Source organism: Ochotona curzoniae, unplaced genomic scaffold (genome assembly GCF_017591425.1).
Source record: "Ochotona curzoniae isolate NIBS_2020 unplaced genomic scaffold, NIBS_Ocur_1.0 contig_2321, whole genome shotgun sequence".
Classification (NCBI taxonomy): Eukaryota; Metazoa; Chordata; class Mammalia; order Lagomorpha; family Ochotonidae; genus Ochotona; species Ochotona curzoniae.
This window is the reverse complement of record NW_024465421.1, coordinates 1,234,590-1,255,882: the sequence shown is the minus strand read 5'-3', so window position 1 is coordinate 1,255,882 and position 21,293 is coordinate 1,234,590. Positions and strand designations below refer to the sequence as shown.

Sequence of the window (21,293 nt, the reverse complement as noted above, 5' to 3'; positions counted from 1 at the left end):
GTTTATGTCACTCACTACCCATCCCAAATTTATACCCCAGAGAAAAGACCTTCTGGTCCCCAGTCACTCCGTCACAGGCCAGCACAACTGTTAGGGCCCCGACTAGCTGAGCCATCTCAGTTCCCGGGGTGTGCATTCTCAGGAGGCTGGTGTGGACACAGGAATGGACTCAGCCCTGGCTCTCGCAGAAGTGCTGCGGGCTTCAGATATGTTCTAATAAAACCTAAGATTTAGCAGGTACTGTTCTTTTTTTTTATTACAAAGTCAGATATAGAGAGAGGAGAGAGACAGAGAGGATCTTCTATCTGTTGATTCACTCCCTAAGTGACTGCAATGACTGGAGCTGTGCCGATCCAAAGCCAGGAGCCCAGAACCTCTTCCAGGTCTCCCACTCGGTGCAGGGTCCTAAGGCTTTGGGCCATCCTCGACTGCCTTCCCATGCTACAGGCAGGGAGTTGGACGGGAAATGGTGCTGCCGGAATTAGAACCAGTGCCCATATGGGATCCTGAGGCATGCAAGGTGTGGATTTTAGCTACTAGGCTACCGAGCTGGGCCCGGCAGGGCCTGTTCTAACCACTTATTTAGTTTTCCTAACAACATTCCAATCCTACCAAAGGAGAAAACAGGAAAGAATGGAGTTCAGGAACCATCCAGAAACACCAGTTACAGCTTACTAAAAATAAGAGTGGTTTTATTAATTGCATAAAATTTAAACTGCATTAATACATCTTATAAACTTTAAGAATTAGAAATAAATGACTTTATTTATTACCAATGATAAATCTGAGTTATGGCAGCATGTTTGAGGAAAATTATCTAAATTCTGTAGTCATTATATATATATATCTTTTCATATACTCAGGGAGCCACCACCCAGGTTACACATTAAGACACGATACAGTTACTCCTATACACACAGATTTCATTACACAGAAATCAAGACATTATATATATATATATATATATATTTAGCAAATTCTCTGTTCCAGACACATCCCCCCCCAAAAAAAACCTCTTTTTAATACAAAATTTCATGTTTTATCCACAAGAATTGTCTCAAATCACTTTCGTTTGGAAAGTTAAAAAGAAATGAGTGAGCAACAAGACGTTCCTCTGGACTCTGTATTTTGCACTTTTCATTTCTGCCCGAACCCCGATTTATAAATTAAAACGAAATCACGCTCTGATTCCTAGACTTGAACTGGAAAGTCTTTTTTGTGCACCCCAAGATGGACAACATCCAACACCGTGGTTGAGGGGGGTTCTGGCAGATCGCAGAAATAAGACAGTGCTACTGGAACCACCGCCAGGGTGTCTCACGGTTCAGGAGGCTGATGTCACTCAAATTTCTCGTCGCCTTCCTCCACGTCTTTCAGACTGAGCACCTCCAACGAACCTCTGCCTTTGGTTTCCTTCTTAATGAGCTCATCGATTTCTCGGAAGCAGCCCGGGTCAATGAGGCACACCTGAAACACGGAGCGCTGGGGTCGGCACCGGGAGACGAGCCACACAACACAGCAAACTCCGCTCTGCCTACCGAAGTCTCTCTCTCTCCCACCGCACAGCACACGTTCCAGCTGACAGGGCGGCAGCTCGAGCTCTGGCCCCTCAGTGAAGACTCCTCTGGGTTCCTCGCTTTAAAAGGAGGAGCTGGGCTACGGTCCTGTGTATGCTAGAATGGGCTTTTGCCATGCCATAGTTAGTTAAGCCTCTGCCTGCCGCCAGCATCCCTTATGGGCGCCAGCATCCCTTATGGGCGCCAGCATCCCTTTTGGGCGCCAGCATCCCTTATGGGCGCCAGCAAAGCTTTCCAAAGATGCACGAACAATGTGTCATCTAAAATGAACAGTGACCAACTTGATCTTATCGTAACTGAACAGACACCAGGAAACAAAAACCCCCAGTGTTCCTGACTGTGAATGTTATCCTGTCCCCAGGTGATGATAGTTCACACCTTACTGCTTACAACTTGCCTTTCTTACACCTTTATGACTAGGAAACACGCTGCTCTGGTCCCACAGAGCAGATCAACAGGAGCCTTACCATGTCCAGCTGCTGACTGTAGTCCTCGCTTTCCACGACCTTGATGAGCGGCTTGAGCTTCTCCTTCAGCTTCTTGCCTTCGTTCACCGGGAGGACGAAGCGCAGTCTCATGTGGGCGCGCTCTATCTTCATTTTCTCCTTCAGCTGCTTGATGACTTCCAAAGCCTGCAGTAAAGACACGGGCGATCATGTCTGCAGGTTCCTGTCCGCCGCTCTTGCATTAGTCCATGAAGCGCCGAGAAACAACGGCGTTGCCACCCGGCTGGCTGAGGCCGAGGTGTTATCTTGGTGAATGTCGGCCACCACCACAATACCAAAAACAATCAAAGTTAACCTTTGTGCTTCAAATACACTATCAAGAAAAGCAACTCGAAGAATGGAAGAAAATCTTTATAAACATATTTCATAAAGGACAAAGACACAGAATTAAAAAAAAAAACAAACAGATGGGTTGATACTTAAAAGGCAAATAATCTGAGTGGAACCCCCACACCCCCAAGGAGACAGGAAAAGCATGAGTGAACACATGGAAAGTTTCCTCAAGTCCTTAGTTACTAGGGAAAACACAAAGCAAGGCCATGGTCAGCCACACTAGCACGGTTCTTATGAAAAGGGTGAGCATGAAAAGGGGATGTGGAGAAATGGGAGCCCTTGCACTTTAAATGGTGGGAATGGAAAACGGTACAACTATTTCACAAAGTTTAAATACTTGGTCTCCTGAGACCCGGCAGTTCCATTCCCAGGTCCAGAGTTGTGAAAACATGACCACACAAAAATGTAAACAAATTTCATAGGATTATTCATAATGGCTAAAATGCCTGTCAACTGACCAATGAACAAACATGCTGTGGTAGTTCCACAGAGTTCTTCAGAACAAGAAACTGTACTGATTCTCACCATACACAGATGAACCTTGAAAAGTCACATATCATTTCATCCCGTTTTCATGACAGTGTCACAGAGACAGCTGCCAAGGGCTGTGGAAACGGGGGGATGGAAATGACCACTAATGCATATAGATTTTTTTTCTTGAATTGGTAAAAACCTCAACTTAGACAGCAGGGAAGCTTCGAAAATGGTGTTTATAAACCACGGTGTTGTACACTTTACAAGGAGGACTTCATGGCATGTGAATAATATATACATAAAAGAGGGGTTACAACAATCCTTAAAACACCTGAGTTTTGTCTTTCAAGGATTGATGTCCAGTGTTTATTTATGTTTAGTTGAAAAGGAACCCGATCTCCTCCCACACCCGCTTCCTTCCCACAAACCTCTCACCCACCTGCTCCCGGCAGACTCACTACTTTGCTGGCTTCCTCAACAACACTCCCGCCCAGGGATAAGCTGGGAGTTGGGCTCAGGCCCCTCACCTGCTGTTTTGTGCTCTTGTTGGTTTTGACCGAATAGTGGATGTCCTTCATGGCTCGCTCTATGAGAATAACGGTGTATGGTCTCTTTGTTTCAGGGTTCACACATTTGTCGGCTACAATAGTTGCAATGTCCCTAAACATCTGCTCCAGCTGTGTGTGCCTCTCCTTGTCTGACACCTGGAGTTCTCCTTTAGTCAGAATCTAAAACAAACACACAGAAAGCCAAACGCTTTTAGGAAGCACTCTCTCACACAGCATTTGCTAACGAAAGGAACAAGTCACAGGGGAGAAAACTACCCCTTGTCCTCCTGAGTTACTCGTGTGCAGGGAATGACCTGGGCTTGGCTTAAAGGACACCCTGGATTATGCTGGGGAAAGCTCAACCAGAGATGAATAGATGAATAGAAGTGGAAAACACAGTCACAGCATATGGTCTAACAGAAGACACATCTGACATTTTATTTTGGAGTATTTTAGGAGAGCATTCAAGTTCTGCAGCTTTGGGAAAAAACAATAACAACAACAACAAAAAAAAACCCACAAGGTGCTTTAACTATTAAAGCGATGCTGCTGGGGCCAGCAGGACGGCACCGTGGATAGGGTTAAGCTGTTACTTTAGACGCCAGCAACACTTAGGAGAGCATCGCGTCGCTCTTAGTGCTGGCCATCCTCTTCTCATCCAACTCCATGCTAACGCACCGCGAGAGCAGCGGCAGGTGATCCAAGGACTCAGGAACCTGCACCCACCCGGGGAAGGCCTGCATGCAGTTCCAGCTACCTGGCTAGCATCTGGCCAAGCCTGGACCGTCACAGCTATCTGAGGACTGAACCACAAGACGGAAGCCCTGTCTCTTTCTCTGGAACTCTGCCTTTCAAACAAAGAAAAGTTTAAAAAGTTATCAATAAAAAAGCGATGCTGCTTAAGCCTATATAATCGCATGGGAACCATTCTTCCCCCCCCCTACAAACTGCATACTCCAACATGTGTACATAAGCGTGAGGGCTGGTTAGCACTGCAGTCGGCAGAGCGCACCTGTCTGCAGATTTCAGTCTGGTCGTCGGTTCCAAACGCGCTGATGAGGTCATCCTTCTTTGCAACCTGACCCTTCGAGACATTCACAAACACCGAGTGGGTTTGCAGAACTTCATCGAGGTCTTTCTCCCTGGAGGGCGGGAGCGACAGTCCTACGTGAACAACACTCGAAGACACACAGCACCGACAGGGAATACCGCCTGAACAAGCCTCCCTCTCTCAGCTTGGAGCTGCTCCAGGGACGGGAGTGTCCCGGGAGTCCAGGGAACACCGGCTGTGGAATGCCTGTCGGCAGAGGGGAACTGAGGGACGCCGCCAGGCTCCTGGGGTGTGAGCGACACCGCCTGTACCACCTGTGCCCGAACTCTGATCCGTCACCTGGGAGACCAGATTCCCAGTCTAAGTCACGACAGTTACAGGGAGTGCCTGGCTTGTCAGCTCTTACAAAGACAGCAAAAACAAACTCCCAACCCATCCACCCGAACCACTCCAAACCAAAGAGGAGCCTAAGCCCGGGAAGGACGACTTCTTCCATTGCCTGCACTGCCTCCACCGCCAAGCTCCCGCTCGGGCTGACCGGGTCCTGCCAGGGTCCAGCTCGGGCCCAAGCCTGTGACACTACCGGGTCCTGCCAGAGTCCAGCTCGGGCCCACGAACTGACCGGGTCCTGCCAGGGTCCGACTCGGGCCCACGAACTGACCGGGTCCTGCCAGGGTCCGGCTCGGGCCCACGCCTGTGACACTACCGGGTCCTGCCAGGGTCCCCGACCGAGAGCCACTCACACGCCGGTGCGCCAGCCGACCACCTTGTTCTTGTAGCAGGCGATCTCGAAGCGCTTGCCGCCGCGCTTCATCCGCACCACGGCCACATTGGTCAGGCGGATCTGGTTGGTGGGGGTGAAGATGGACATGGTAGCGGCCCGCACACGCTGCGCCCGGCCTCGGCGGCCTCAGCCCCTCGCGGTAACGCCCCGGCGGCGCCCGAGTCGCCTTGGAACGATCTTCGCCTGGCGCACCTCGCACGCGTCACCGCACTCCCGGCGGAGGCACTGCGCAGGCGTCAGAGGCGGCGCGCTCGCCGAGTGAAGCAGAGGGAGCAACCACGCCTGCGCGGAGTACGTGTGACGACATCTTCGCGCGACTGGAAAACGAGGCGCTCTTTTCAGGCGTAAATTTACGCCCAGCTAGGAAGCCGTAGAGGCCAAAAGACTGGCGCTTCATGTTGCGAGCACCGGGGTAGAAACAACCCGGGGGATGCTTACTTAGTTCCTGCGGCGTTCAGGAACCACAACCACGCTATCCTTCTTTACGAAAGCGTTTTATTCCAATAAAAGTCAGAAAAACGTGTGTCATGACCGCTCTTGTGCGCATTCCCGTGTGCCAAGGTGCCGGTATCCCATCTCCTGTTCGTGTTCTCTCTGCAGCCTGCAACCTTGCTTAACTCTACCTCCCGCCAGGCACGCCCCTTTCCTCTCGGAGCCAATCTGGTCAGGCCTCCGTGCCCGCCCCCTTGCACTTCTAGCCAATCATTTCGGGGCTCGGAGCCCTCTTTCCCGATTGGGCCTGGGAAGCACTGTGGGCGGGACTTCCTGATCGGGACTCCGAATTCTACAGGCGGACCTTCCAGCGAGCCCGCCCCTTTCTACTGTCAGCCAATCCAAGCAAGGCCGGTTGGTCTCTGGCTCTCCAGCTTAGCGCTCTGGGAGGTGATACAGCCTTGACCCGCCCCTCGTCTATGAGCCAATCAGAGGTCTGCCAGGAGCGCTCCGCTTTCCTCTCGGAGCCAATCCGGAGGGGCCTGAGGGTGGCATGGCTGCCCCCGCTTGGCGGCTCTGGACGTTCCTTACAGAGAGGTCCTCACACTGAGAGACCGAGTCCCGCTGCCCGCGCTGGTCAGCAGGCTTTCCAGGCTCGCGCCCCGGGCTTGGATCTGAGGAGCATGGGTAAGGACGTTGGCCGACCCGGCCTGTGGGGCCCGAGCGGCGCCATCTGCTGGACCACAGGGGACCTTCCCTGCTGGGCCGGGTAACGCTAGGACAGAGGGTGAGGGTGAATTTACACAGAAACCATGTCGCCAACCCCAAGTCGGTAGGAGAAAACGGTCGCCCTCACCCACGTGCTGGGGACCTGCAGTGTTTCCAGGGTGGACGAGAACCTGGAAACCCTGAGTATGAGATTCCCAGGTTCCAGTTGAGGCCGGGTCTTGCCTCTCTCCCTTCAAGAAGCAGGTCGTCAGGTCCTTTGAGAACCAGTGACAGGTGGCCTTGGTGCTTTAAACATGCAGTTAGAGAAGAGGGTATTAGTATGTTTACTACTTTTTATTTTATTTTATTTTTTTGTAATGGAGCAAGCATCTCAAAATAAAATTCACTTACTCCACTTGCTGCTTTCACCGTGTGTTCTGATATCCAAATGGTGATGCCCAAGTGAAAGTACGATGATCCCTTATTGCTTTTCGTAGTTAGCAACATCACTGTGGTAAAAGAGAATCTTCCAGCCCCCGGTTCACTCCCCAAATGAGCACACCAGAGGGACAAGGCCAGCAGAAACGAGCAGCCTCATCCTGTCTGCCACATGGCTGTGGGGGCCCAAGCATTTGGACCACCCTCTGTAACTTTCCGGGCGTATTGGCAGGGAGCTGGATTGGAAGTGGGGCAGCCTGGACTCTCAACCTGGCCCCTGTGGGATGCCATCGATGTTGCGGGTGGTAGCTTAACGTGCTGTGCCACAGCTATGCCCCGTTTCGTTGGGTCGGTATTGTCTATACATTTGTTAGTTGAAAAAAATTTTTTTATTTGAAAGCGTGAACATCTTTTTTTTCAGTACTTTCAGTGAAGTTACATGGATGTATCTTTTTAATCTTAGATCTTTCTTTGGATGCTTGGGACTTCTCCATATCGTTACTGTCCTTATGGATAAACAGGTTTTACATTTACTGGGGCTTTGCCTTGGGCATTGGCCTTTGGGTCTGTGTCCAGATTGTCATGAGGAAGCAGGTAAGAAGAGATATTATTTATGTATTTATTTATTTATAAAAAAAATGTGTCTTTATTTGAAAGTCACATTTTCCAGACAGAGGGGGAGACGGAGATCGTCCATCTGCTGGCTCATTCGCCAAATGGCTGCCATGACACAAGCTAAGCTGATCAGAAGCCAGGAGCTTCTTCTGGGTTGAAACCTTCCTTCCTTTTTTTGTTTTTTAAAGGTTTATTTTTATTGTAAAGTCAGATATACAGAGAGGAGGAGAGAAAGAGAGAAGTATCTTCCATCCAATGATTCACTCCCTAAGCAGCAGCAGCGGCTGGAGCTGAGTCGATTTGAAGCCAGGAGCCTGGAGCCCCTTCCAGGTATCGCACATGGATACAAGGTCTCAACATTTTGGTCTGTCCTCGACTGCTTTCCCAGGTCATAGGCAGGGAGCTAAATGAGAAGCGGGGCTGCCAGGATTAGAACCAGCACCCATATGATATCCTGGAGCATGCAAGGTGAGCATTTTAGCCTCTAGGCTATCGCACCGGGTCCAGGATTGAAACCTTATTAGGTGCAGAGGCCCAGGGACTAGAGCCTTCCTCTGCTGCTTTCCCAGGTTATAAGCAGAGAGCTGGATGGGAAGTGGAACCACTGGGCAGGAACTGGTACCTGTGTGGCATTCTGGTGCTTGTGGCAGAGGATTAGCCTTATGCCAGCATGCCAGCTCCAGAAGAGGGGTTTCTTAAATATGAGAATGTTTATACATCAGATTTTATGGGGAGTTTATCTTGTATATTATCTGAGGTTCCGTGAGAACAGAGATAGGCTAAATGGAATTTCACCTTGCATTTATATTTGGTTCCCAGACATTTTAAGTAGTTAACAATATTTTCGAAATTTTTTAGATGCAAAGTTATTTGGGTGGAATTATTTCATGGATGTGTCATTCTTCAGTTCTAGGAAGATTTTTGTCATGAGGAATTAACCCTTCATTAGAAAAACAAATCTGTTACAGCTTTTAAGGGTGATATTCTCTCCCTTTTTTTTTTTTTTTTTTACTAAGTACAGTTCAGAAAGTAAGAGCCTGCGGTTATAAAACACACTGTACAGGAAAGGAGAGCAGGATGGTATACCTCCATGGGCTCCACTGACTGTGCATCCAAACTATGAGAAAAAGGCTGAACTGATCGTGTATGGACTTTTTCCTGCCCCTATTCCAGAGGTGGGCCTATCTGGTCAGGCAAAACAACTTAGTCTAGTCCTGCTAAGACAACTGCTGTTGGAAATCGAAATTCAGTAAATCTATCCCAGGGCTATTTTTAAGTTGATCATTTTGTTTTTCCTACATATGATATTGTGAGTACCGAGGCAACACTCCCCAGGAAAAAAGGTTCCCCACCCCAGTACCTAAGCAGTAAGGCCTAACAGGTGTTTATGTAACATTTGCATTGGATGTTAGTTTAAACAAGTCTAGAGGTGGTCTAACCCCTATAGGCGGGTACCTGTGGGTTATACAAACACCAGGCCGTTTTCTGTAAAGGGCTTGAGCATCTGTGGTTTTGGTAGCCTCAGTGTGTCAGGAACTAGTCCTCTGTCCATACTGAGGGATGACTGGATCATTGGCCCTAGAGGGAATGGCAGTGACTGTGGTTACAAAAAGTTGGGTCCTACCTCTAAAAAACATGGTTACAATGACACCGAGGGATTAATACCTGAGAAGTCCAACCAGAAAGGTGGAGAGGATAAAAAGTGGATTGGTACCTGCTAGCTTTCATCTTTTGTGAAGTATGAGACAAATTTTCAGACTCTGAGTGTGTGTAACTCTTCATCCTTACGGCGCAGAACTCACAGGTGAAACCCACTTCAAAAACGAGCCCAGAACTGTTGACCAATGGTTCTGTTTCCCTTCCGAGGAAGGACAGCTTTGTGTCTGGAGTGAAGATTTTCTATGGTTCCCAGACTGGTACGGCCAAGGTAAGAGCAGCAGATGGTCCTTGTCCTCTGATGGCATGACATTTGCAGAAAATCCTGAGGCCTAGGCAGCAAGCTGAATTAGTCTTGTAGTCGTTAGTCTCGCCCTTTTTGCATTACACACATTTTTTTCCTCCTGGCGTGTGAGTTTTGTCTTTCTTTTCTTAAGATTGATTTACCTGTTCACTTGAAAGGAAGAGTGACAGGACTGTCATCTGTTAGTTTTCTCCCCAGATGGACGCAGTGGCCAGGGATGGGCCACACCTAATCCGGGACCCTGCAACTCCGTCTGGGTCCCACACGCATGGCTGAGGCCTAAGCACTTGTCAGTCATCCACTCTTACGTTAACAGGGCTGGGATGGAAGCAGAGCAGCTGGGACTCTGAGCATTCCACCCTGGGATGTTGTAACAGGGAAGCGTTAACCTGCTGTGCCACACCGCAGGCCTCAAGTTTCCCCTCTGTGTCCGGTGACTGCTGATTGTTGGTGCCAGGGTGTCACTGACGTGAGCCTCTTTGTTCTGTTCTTTCTTCTGCTTCAACAGGGTGGAGACAGTGCCCTTAGTAGTTCCTGTGTGAGTAGTAGTCGAGGATAGCGAGCAGAGCCTGGCAGCAGCAGAGTCCCAGTGTCCCTGGTTTTCACAACTTGACCTTCTGTTTAGTTAAGCTTTGACTTGTGTTAGTAGAGTGTTCAAGTAGACACACATGCAAATACCTAGCTAAAAGATGCTTTCCACGCTGTAGCGGCATCTAGGAACTGCCAGCTTCTTAGTTGTGTGGTCACAGCTATTCAGTGGTTTCTAGGAAAGGATTCTTAGTAAGGCTGGCATGAAAATGAATTATCAAAACAGAAAATCAGGGACCATTCATTATGTATTATTGTGGAGGGTTCTACGGCTGCAGGTAACTGGTTTGGCTGTTCGCAGCCATGTTCTGGATACTTGGGCACTTTTGTTTTCAAGATTTGCATGTGTCAATTCTGATACTATTTCTTGAATACATTTTTTCTTTCTGTCTCTCTCTCTCTTTTTCCTGAGACCCGTGTTACATTGAAGAGTGGATCCTGTGGGCAGTTTCTAAAGCTAAAAATCTTCCTTTGATGCTTTTCATCCTGAAGTCTTAGGTTTCCATCTCAAAGCTCTTTTTCGGAATGTTTTCTTTGAGATTGTTCATAATTAAGGAGTGTCCTTTTGAATATCTGCTTCAGTCTCTGATCCATTTGCTTTCTCTTTTTCTCCCTGCCGTATGTTCTCACTGTGTTCTTGCTGATTCGTGGTTTTATGCTTCTAGTTGGAACTCATGTGATTTTTCGTTTTTGGTTGCCTGCCTTTTTTTTTTTTTCATGAGAATATGTAGTAAGCATCTTAAAATCAATATGTTCAAACCTGTGCTACCTAAACAGCCTTTACCATTTCAATGTGTTTTAACTTTATTCTCCCATTTGTCTACTTTAAAAACCATTGACTTCTCCTGTTTTCCTTTTTTAAAATAAAGTGTTATTTATGTGAATGGCAAATTGAAGTACAAGAGAGAAGGGAAATTAGGAAAAGAAGGAAGAGAATATGGGAGAAAGAAGGATGAGAAGAAGAGAGATTGGCAGAGATCTTCCTTGGCCGTCCACTGTTCAGGTGGCCACTGGAGGTGGGGCAGGGTGCAGGCAGGAACCAGGAGTTCCAGCTGGGTCTCCCGTGTGTGTGTGGGGGGGGGCGGGGTGGCAGGAGCTGAACTGCCTGAGCCATGAACTGCTGCTTCCTGGGTGTGTTAGCAGGGAGCTGGATGAGAAGCAGAGCAGGCAGTGTTCAGTCTGGCCGTCTGATATGGGAAGCTGGTGTGGGGAGCAGGATGTTAGCCTGCTCCGCCCCAGCACTCATCCCTGACTGCTGTTTCACTCACAGTGTACATCTAATCTGTCAGCAGGTCCTGTTCCGCTTGCAGAAAAGAGGCAGATTCTAACCTGCACTCAACGTGTTCACCATTGAGCCAATGTTGTGCTTTGTCTGGGTTACTGCGGTCAGCTCCCACCAGTTTCCTCGGCTGAGTTCTGCTCAGCCTCCACTGAGTCCTGTATACTCTCAGCTCACCATCCTCAGTGACATTAGCTTAGATAAAATCCCCATGTTCCCAGCCACCTGCATCCCTACGATGCCCCTCTGCACTCAGGAAATGCCCAGGTCCTCATGATGGCCAAGAGGTCCTGCACGCGTGGCTCCCTGCTAGCTCCCCTCATCACCCATTACCTGGTCCTCCTTCTCATGTCCTGTTAACCTCCTGGCTGAGTGTGCCCCATATTTCATGGCTGTGCACTCAATGTTCCCTCTGCCTCCTGCCTTGCTCCCTTGCTTCCTTCAGGTTTGGCCAAAATCTTCTTTTGTCTTTGAGCCCTACTGCAATTTCTGAGCCCAAATGCTTACCCTTTCCCACCCCCCAATTTCCAGCTCTGCTGCTGACTACCGGGAGACACTGGCGGACTGCACACGCTGAAGGGCTTCGTGCACCAGGCTGTCCACACTCGCAGCAGTTGTGGGAAAGTTGTTAAAACCCTGCTTGGAGTTTGCCCTCTCTTCCTCGGGTTCAATAACTTGATGGATCATCTCACAGATTTGCGGAAATTTATATTTATCTGTTGATTTTAAAGGGCACTCGTCAAGAACAGATGGAAGAATAGGATAGACAGATGTGTAGAACCTCTGTTCCTTCTTCTTAGTGCATCGGTGTATTAACCAGCTTTTCCCTGGAGGCGTCATACTGTTGACATGTTGAGTTCAATCACTGCTATCCATGATTAAGCACAGTCTCCATCCCCTTTTCCCATCTCCAGAGGCTGGGATGGAGGGAGCAGAATTGAGCCTCTGCATGTGGTTTGCTTTTCTGGCAGCTCTGCCCCAGCCTTGAGTTACAGAAGGTTCTTCCCCAGAAAGTCAATTGCTATCATGTGAAAGACAATCCAGGAAACCTTTGGAGTTTTGGGCCTGAGACAAAGACCAAACATTTATTTTTTAGTACATGTACTTTTCCTGGTTCTACTGTGTGAAATAACAGCCCAAAGCTGCACCCATTGCTCTCGTTGGAATTTGCCTCCAGTGCACTCATCACCATCTGATATACCCTATAATTGTGATACATTAAAACTTAAACTTCTTGAGAACAGGGACTTTGTCTTGCTCACTATTGTCTCATCCAGCCCAGAAATGAGACTTGGATGCTGCTAACCAATGAATGCATTCATTTTGACTCAATGTCCTGGCAGGCAGCAAGTCTGGTGTTGGACCAGCAAGCGTAAGAGAGCTCAGCGTTTTCCTGGATTCTGACATGTGGGCAGAAGTCTTAACTTGTCCCTCCAAATTTGTTTATTTGTTCATTTGGTAGGGAGGAGTCGGCTGGTGTTCTGCTGGGGGTCAGCTATGAACGTTGCCTGGGCCCTGCAGCCTTCTCTGTGCCTTTGGCCCAGATCCAAGCTATCAGCTAATGGGTTCTTGCTGACCACTTGTTCCCTTCCCTCGGGTTCTGCTGGCTGACTCCAAGCCCGGTGACTCTCTGACTTCGATCTGCTGTATGAATAAGAGCTCTCTCCTAGCGCTTCCTCATATGTGTCGACCTGTGCCTGTGTATTTTTCCCCTTCTTTGGACTCATCACTGTTTCTCTTGGGGCTTCTGTGTGCTGATGCTGAAGGAGTAAATAGCTGGAAGGTGGAAACCCCTATGCAGGCTGAGTGCTACACAGCCCTTATGGAGTGAGAACGGTCAGACGGGATGATGGGGTCCCTCATGACACTAGAGAAAGCAGCCAAAGTGGGAACAGGCTTTGTGCTCCTGTGATAAATATCAGTCACAGGGAAAGTTCTTCACGACGATTGCCACACTCTGTGGCTAATGCGGTAAATGATGAAGGCTACAGTTTGCTTATTTGTCTTGTCTAAGACTTTATTTCTGTTTTTCCTCTTAGGGATTTGCAACAGATCTAGCTGAAGCCGTTAGCTCCCTAGACCTGCCCGTGGAAGTTATTAATCTGAAAGAATACGATCCAGATGAACACCTGATAGGAGAGGTTAGTAATGGTCCTGTTGGTTCTTCAATCCAGATCCTCGCGTGTAATTGGCCTCCTGTCTCCTTGGCTAAATAGATTCATGAGATTTCATATTGAGTGATTGCAGTGTGTTGATCTTTGCATGTAAGTTTGAAGTGTTGAATGTGTGCTGTGTGGTGGTGTGAGGCCCATTCTTCTGATGGGTTAGAGCGTGCTGGGGCAGGGGTATGCCTGCGAAAGGTTGGGTGGTGTGGAGTCCCTGGCCCCCATTGCTCCCTTTGACTGTCAGTGTCAAGAGAGAGGATCATCAGTGATGGCCGTGTGTTGTGTACGTGGCCGTGGGTAAGCTGACTGCAGGTCAAGGGCAGGAAGTGTGGGGTTTGAGGTTGAGAAATCTCTTACTAGTTGTGTGACCTCAACACATTACTTAGTGTCTATGAGTCTATTGCCTTACCCCAGAAAATGGCCCTTCACCGCCCCCTGTCAAACACAGTTGATATTCTTGCCTTAAAGTGGTAGTGCTGAAAGCGTGGGCCCTACAGCAGTGATGTCAGCATGTGCTCTGACCTGGTTAGAATACAAGTTCTGTGACGTGGGGCTTGGTTTTGGCAAGTGTTCCAGGTGATTCTGATGCAGCTAACGGCAGAGGAGCAGAGCAGGGGTTCTACAGACATACACACGAAGGTTTGGGTAGCAGGTGCCTTCGGCTCCTGGGCCTTGATGCTACTCAGTTCAGCCGTTAAGGCACAAAGACTTAGTGTGTCCATTTGCACTTTGTGCCACAGTGTGTAAATGAACATGGCTGTGTCCACTGAAACTTAAATACCAGGCAAGTATAGGCTACAAAGCAGTAGTCTGCAGACCTCTCTTACTGGGTAAATGTCCAGGTGTGACTGTCCATTGATTTGTTCCCCCAAGAAAACACTGCAGTGTAAACGAGTGAGTTTGGTTCTGGCCTGAATTAGTTCTGAGACATTATTAGCAAACTGTGATCCTTAATTCCAAGTGAGTTGGCTCTCACCAACCTCCTACCTGGAATTCTTAAGATACCTTCAGGCAGATGGAATCCTCAGGTGGGACAGAAAGTCAATTTCTTTGTTTTTCTTCTTCTTTCTTCCTTTTTTTTAGATTTATTTCTATTGCAAAATCAGACACACAGAGAGGAGGAGAGACAGAGAGGAAGATCTTCTGTCTGATGATTCACTCCCTAAGTGACCGCAATGGCTGGTGCTGCACAGATCCAAAGCCAGGAGCCAGAAGCTGCTTCTGAGTCTCTCACATGGGTGCAGGATCCCAAGGCTTTGGGCTGTTCCTGACAGCTTTCCCAGGCCACAAGCAGGGAGCTGGATGGGAAGTTGGGCTGCTGGCATTAGAACTGGAGCCCAATATGGAATCCCAGTGTGGGTGAGACGAGGACTTTAGCCACCAGAGTGCCACACTGGGCTCGAAGATCTCTTTCTGATAGTGTGAAAGTTTAAGTTGCTTTACTTTTAGAAGTTTGGTTGTTTTAGGCAATTTCTAGGAGATCTTTCTGTTTTTTTTGTTTCGCTTTCTTTGCTGATTTGGATTTTTGGTTCCCAGTGTGCAGAATGAGCTCTGAAATTTGGAGTTCTATAATAAGAAAGGAGTTTCCTCCAGTCAAGGTGTCCTTGCTGCGTTTTCTTTCACCGCTGCAATGAACGATTTTTGGAATAGGCCTTTTGTCCTTAGAGATGAGTATGACATGAATGCTGGCAGTCTGAGAAAGAATATTCCTCAGTGAGGTCGTGTATAGCTTGACTGTTCTGACAGTTCCCTTCTTGCCTAGGTCACCAGTAAGACCGTCTGTGCCTTCCTGCTTGCTACATACACGGATGGCCACCCGCCTGAGAGCGCAGAGTGGTTCTGCAAGTGGTTAGAGGAAGCTACCAGTGACTTCCGATTTGGCAGAACTTACCTAAAGGGTATGAGATACGCAGTGTTCGGCCTGGGGAATTCTGCCTATTCGAACCACTTCAACAAGGTATGTGTGTGTTGAATTACAGGGTTACATTCTGTTTTGAATAAATAAACACAAACCTCATACACACACGTAAGTGAAGTCATCTACAAACTGGCCCTGAATGATGAATTTCTGGTGTTACTCTTTCTTTATAGTTGTAAGTTGCCATGCACATGAGAACACATGAGGAAGTTTGTGGAAAATGGTGGTAGGTGTTTGGTGCAATGGCTTTCAGAATCGTCTTGGGGGTGACCATCATCTTGTGTGTGAGTGTGAGATTTGGTTTCTTGCTCCTCCACCTGTTATCTAGCTTCTTGGCTCACATGCAGGCAGGGATACTGCTCAAGTACTTGGGTTCCTGTTCCTGAGCTCTGGCCTTGGCTCCAGGCCTGGCCAGCCCTGGCTGGTGGGACCATTTAGAGGGTGTATCAGTGAGTGGAAGATATCCCTCTTTCACTCTGTCTCTCATATACGATGAAGTAGGAAAGCAAACTTTTAAAAGAGAAAAGTTGTGCAAGGTAGAATTTACAGATAAGTTAAAATGATACAAACTTCTGAACCTAATGCATAACAGGGTCTTCAAGATTATTGAAATTGCATATCATGAAATAGCTTTATATGGAATTCAAAATTATTTTGCATCACAACAGCTTCTTGTGACCATAGGTGTCATGCAGCAAGTTAGACCTCTGCTAACAACACTTGCAAGCACCAGTGAAGCACCAGTTTGTACCCCTTTTGCTCGCGGCTAGAGTGCTAGGAGGACAACAGAAGAAGGCTAGATGCTTGGGCCATGTCTGCCTCATGGGAAATTTTGCAGGCATTTTGAGTGAATTAGCACACTAATTTGTTCTCTCTCTCTCTAAGATTTATTTGTTTATATATATATATATATATTTATTTTTTTTTTAAAGATCTATTTATTTCTCTTGGAATGTCAGATTTACAGAGGAGAGGAAGAGAGAGAGAGAGCATTGTTCCATTCACTGGTTCACTCCCCAAGTGCCACAATGGAGCTGAGCCAATTTGAAGCCGGGAGCTTCTCTGGGTCTCCCATGTGGCTGGAGGGTCTGAAGACTTTGGGCTGTTTTCTGCTGCTTTCCCATGTGACAGCAGGGAACTGGAAGCTAAGTGGAGCTGCCAGGATATAAACTGATGCCCATATTGGATCCTGGCACAAACAAGGTGAGGTCTTTAGCCACTAGGCTGCCACACTGGGCCGTATTTACATATATATGTATGTATATACACACACTTAAGATTTATTTATTTTTATTGCATACTTTTATTTACTTTTATTGCATAAAAGGAGAGACATAAAAGAAGACCCTCCATCCGTTGAGTAGCTCCCCAAGCGGCCACAGTGGCCAGAGCTGAGCTGATCTGAAGCCAGGAGCCAGGAGCCACCTCCAGGTCTCCCACGTGGGTGCAGGGTATCAGGGCTTTGGGCTGACTTCCACTGAGACCAGGCCACAGGCAGAGAGCAGGATGGGAAGTGGAGCAGCTGGGACATGAACTGGCACCCATATGGGATCCCAGCACATGCAAGGCAAGTATTTAGCCACTAAGCCACATCACACCTGTCCTGGAATTAGCATCCTTAATCATTATTTTAATGAAAGCGTTGGCATGTGCTCTTGTTTAAAGAAATGTTATGCAGAATATCAGAATGTATCATATACAGACCTTTGGTTGAGACCAGGGTGTGAGGGTTTGAAGCCTTTTTCCTAATTCCTGCTTGTGGGGCAGCAGCTCCTGCCCAGGGCGCAGGACAGCCTTGGCTCCTGCAGAACTGTCTGACAACCTGATGGAGGGATCAGGTGTTGAGCTCTTGTTCCTCCTTGCTCACAGGTCGGCAAGAATGTTGATCGGTGGCTCTGGATGCTCGGCGCGCATCGTGTGCTGTCTCGAGGAGACGGTGACTGCAGTGTGGCTCAAAGCAAACATGGCAGCATCGAAGCCGACTTCCGAGCATGGAAGACCAAGTTCATCTCCCGGCTGCGTGCGCTTCGTAAGGGAGACAAGAAGTCCTGTGGCGGCAACTGCAAGAAAGGCAAATGCAAATCCACACAGCATGGCTCGCTGGAATCAGAGCCTGGGTCCAGCACTCAGGATGACATGCGTCACAGAGACACCGAGGTATGTGACCTGCGTCTTTTCCTGCGTCTGCAGAGCTGAACTTGACCTCTGCCCCAAGAAGCTGTTTCAGTGGATGCTGGTTAGGAGGAAGGCCTGACCCTCCTGGGGTGGGGTTCAGGGAGGCTGGTGGGCTTTATGAGATAAGCCACAGTGTGCTGGATGCTCTCCCTCATCTTATAGTTGTTACTTTATTTCGAATCAGGGTATTTTACCACAGGTTGCAGATTTGACCCCGGGAATCAGTGTCCCAGATCAAGCTCCCTGTTTACCCAAATGGCCACCAATGGCACTCCAACCTCAGGCTGCAAGTCCTTTCTTCCTTCCCTGGAGTTAACATTGCCCCTTTTCTCCTTCATGTACACCAGTTCAGTTCCGTTGCAGCTCATGGCTTCAGCCACTCTGTTACTGCTGCACTGTCCTCACAGCTGTCTTCTTTTGGCCACCTGACTGTCACTGTGTCATTCGGGAGCAAGTTCCTGTTCTGACCTGTGGTGTTTCTTCCTGTTATTCTTGGTGGCTGAGACGTCCATGGAGACGGACTGTCCAGCACTGTGGCTGCACAGCTTCCTAGCCTTCACGCCTCTGTCATTTTCTTTGTTGACCTCGGTCTCTCCCATCCATGATGACCTCTGAAAGTCAAGTCCCTGTGTGGCTTAGTGTGATCCACTCCAAGGCCCTTACTGGAAGAGTCTTCTGATCCCATTTGATCACACGTGGTTTTCTTTAGGTAGTGGAAACTGCTCATGGAGCTTCCAGGTTAGACGTTTTTATGCTCAACTCTATAGCCATCCTCAGTTGCCTTGCCTCTTACTTTTCTTTCTTTCTCTCTTTCTTTCTTATTTATTGATTTATTTAAAAATTTGGAAGGTAGGGTTACTGAGAAAAGGAGAGTTAGAGTGAGCTTCCATCTGCTGGTTCACACCCCAAATGGCTGCAGTGCCTGGAGCTGAGCTGATCCAAAGCCAAGAGCTTCTTCTGTGTCTCCCATGTGGCTGCAGAGGCCCAAGGACTTGGTCCCTCCTCTGCTGCTTTCCCAGGCGCATTAGCAGGAAGTTAGATCAGAAGTGGAACAGCTGGGACTTAAACCTCCACCCATAAGGTGTACCAGTGCTGCAGACAGAGGCTTAGCTCACTACACCATGGCAGCAGCCCATTTTGCTCACTTTTCTAATCCTAGTGACCAAACACCAGGCAGAGCGACAACTGTGGTCTGCCTTTCCCCCAGTGCTGCTTACTGTCTGACTACGAGTTCATGACAGCTCAGATGTGCTCACAGAGCTGCTTACACATCTCACGGCATTCCCTTCCTCACTCTTCAGCATGACTGTTTCATATCCTTTTCTCCCACCCTTCACTTAGCATTCATCTGAAGCTGTCAGAGTAGAACTCTCTCAGAGTCCCATGCCCCATCTCTACTCTTCATCATCTATCCTATTTCAGAAGACCAAGCATCAGGTTCCTATTCAAGACTGATGGGCATCCATGCCCTGTGATCAAGGACTTGTGTCCTTTATTGATCACATTTCCCTTTCTCTGCTATGTCCTTAACCTCTTCCTGTGTACTAGCTTAATGTCATGGATGCATAGACATATACACAGCCACCTGTGTTTATTTATGTGTTTATCAATTTGACTTTATTTGAAAGGCAAATTTATAGAGATGGCGAATTAGAGAAACATTGAGAGATATCTGTTATCCATGGGTTCACTCCTCGTATGGCCACAATGGCAGGCTTGAGCTGATTTGAAGCTGGGAGCAAGGATGTATGTCCAGGACTTGAGCCAGCCGCTGCTGCTTTCCAGGTCATAAGCTATCTGAAAGGCAGCAAGGCAGAGGGAGAGAAGCAGGCAGGTAGATAGAGACCTAAATCCCCCATCCACTGATTCATTCTCAGAATGGCCACAGTAACCAGAGCAGGGCCAGGCTGAAGCCAGCAGCCAGGAGCTCCACGTGGGTTCCTGCGTGGGTTCAGGAATCATATTCCTGGATCATATTCTCCTTCATTGCATCAGCAGGGAGCTGGATTGGAGGTGGAATATCCAGGACTCAAACTGGTACTCCTGACGCAAAGACTGCCGTGTCAGCCCCTACTGTTATCCATTTTACTCTGCAGTCAGGTGACTGTATGCACAGTTTGGTGTACCTGCCACATGAAGTTTTATGTCCTTTTTATTATCTCAAAACATGCAGTCTCTCCAGTTCTCTCCCCTCGGATTTGCTTTGTTTTGATGGATTTCTGTATTTCGGCAGGTTTTGTACTCATGTGATATATGACCTGGTGTTTGGCTTCTTTTACTTAGCAAGATCAAGTCTGTGAGGCTTACCATGTGTATCTCTTCATTCTCTTTTTTAATATCCAATATTTTGAAAGGCACAGTTATGTAGAGAACAGACAGAGAGATCCACAGGTGATTGCACTGGCCAGAGTTAGGGCAGGCTGAAGCCAAGAGGCTTGAACTCCCTTCTGGTCTTTCCTGTGGGTGACAGGGTGACAGTGTCCAAGCAGTTAGGGCCACTTTCCACTGCCTTCTGAAGAGCATTAGCAGGGAACTGGACCAGAGGTGGAGCAGCCAGGACTCTAACCAGCATCAGTATGGAATGATGATGTCAGAGGTTGTGCCTTATCCAGCTGCACCACACCACAGCCTTCTGTTTTTTGGCTGTAATATTCCAGTATTCGTATGTACCAAATCTGATTGATCCAGGCATTTTTGTTGTTTCTACCTTTTAGTTGTGATAAATAGAGCTACTATGAACACTTGTGTACAAGGATGTATTTGCATGCCCTTCTCAGTTCTTTGGGTTTGCTCTGAGGATTGGAGTTGCTGCATATGGTAGTTGTATGTTTCACTTGACAAAGTTTGTTTAAGGAACTGCTGGACTGTTTACTGCAGCAGATGTACCATTTTACGTTCCTAGTACCAATGCATTAGGGTTCTAATTTTTCCATATTCCCACCCAGTCTTTCTTTCTTTCTCCTTGAAATGGTGGCTGTGCTGGTGAGTGGAAAGTGCTGTCCAATTGTGGGTTTGTGTTTTCCTAAAGATTACAACAAAGCATCTTTACCTGTGCATTTGAGTGCGTTCCTTGAGAAAAGTTCATTGCAACCCTTTGTACATTCTTTAGTAATGTGTGGTAAGGGTTCCTCATGTGTTCTTGATAATTACACTATCAGATCTAGAATTGGCATTTTTTTCCCCATTTTGTGGATTTTCTTTTCACTTTCTTAATCAGGTCCTTTGTTCAAGGACTAAAGTTTCAGTTTTCTACAAAGTCTTGTTTATCTGTTATTGCACACATGACCTGGCTCCACAATATGCATGTGTATATTTGTGGCTGTTTGGAATTCCTTGTAATTCATAGGAATGCAAGGATTAGCTTTTTTCATTTATGCATACAATGCTTTTGAAATTTTTTATAATTTTTTATTTGACAGGTCGAAGTATAGATAGAGTAGGAGAGAGCTCTTCCATCCACTGGCTCACTTTCCGTGTAGCTCTAGTTAAGGAAAAGTCAGAAATATTTACCATTTGGTCCTTTAGAGAACGCATTATGTGACTCTCTGGAGATGGTTCCCTGTGACCCCTGCTGTCTCTCCTGTGTCTGAACTTGTGTAATTTATTGGCAGTAAGGAAGCAGGAGCACAGGACTCTGAGTAATGCTGATGTTTTACTGCAATTCAGAGTGCGTTAGTGATTTTCTTTCTTTATTCGAAGGGCAGAGTTATAGGGAGAGATGGAGAGCAGAAAGATCTTCCAT

At 47.7% G+C, this 21,293-nt stretch overlaps 2 protein-coding genes across 2 annotated transcripts in view; one reads left to right on the top strand and one right to left on the bottom strand.

Annotated features, from left to right (window-relative positions):
* Positions 1 to 496: 496 nt before the first annotated feature.
* SBDS (SBDS ribosome maturation factor) lies at positions 497 to 5,477 on the bottom strand. Its single transcript, XM_040972774.1, has 5 exons — positions 5,233 to 5,477; positions 4,451 to 4,580; positions 3,418 to 3,618; positions 2,045 to 2,209; positions 497 to 1,467 (listed from the first exon to the last, which is right to left on the bottom strand). Exons 1-5 carry the CDS (start codon positions 5,358 to 5,360, stop codon positions 1,339 to 1,341), a joined length of 753 nt encoding a protein of 250 aa, XP_040828708.1. The 5' UTR covers positions 5,361 to 5,477; the 3' UTR covers positions 497 to 1,338.
* A 777-nt stretch (positions 5,478 to 6,254) lies between these two features.
* The window catches only part of LOC121151426 (S-adenosyl-L-methionine-dependent tRNA 4-demethylwyosine synthase TYW1-like), a 75,069-nt gene continuing 60,030 nt past the window's right edge, over positions 6,255 to 21,293 (top strand). The window contains exons 1-6 of the mRNA XM_040972773.1: positions 6,255 to 6,392; positions 7,315 to 7,445; positions 9,262 to 9,393; positions 13,333 to 13,434; positions 15,221 to 15,415; positions 17,246 to 17,533. Of these exons, the coding sequence (XP_040828707.1) occupies positions 6,389 to 6,392; positions 7,315 to 7,445; positions 9,262 to 9,393; positions 13,333 to 13,434; positions 15,221 to 15,415; positions 17,246 to 17,533 (852 nt within the window). The 5' untranslated portion in view covers positions 6,255 to 6,388. The remainder of the gene's footprint in view (positions 6,393 to 7,314; positions 7,446 to 9,261; positions 9,394 to 13,332; positions 13,435 to 15,220; positions 15,416 to 17,245; positions 17,534 to 21,293) is intronic.

What these genes read in the sequence shown, in the direction of transcription:
- SBDS (XM_040972774.1), bottom strand. Translation starts at nt 5,360, where the DNA reads ATGTCCATCTTCACCCCCACCAACCAGATCCGCCTGACCAATGTGGCC. An exon ending in GTCGGCTGGCGCACCGGCGT is followed by an intron (nt 4,581 to 5,232) that starts GTGAGTGGCTCT and finishes CCCGCCCTCCAG; the next exon opens with GGAGAAAGACCTCGATGAAG. An exon ending in AGACTGAAATCTGCAGACAG is followed by an intron (nt 3,619 to 4,450) that starts GTGCGCTCTGCC and finishes TGTTTGTTTTAG; the next exon opens with ATTCTGACTAAAGGAGAACT.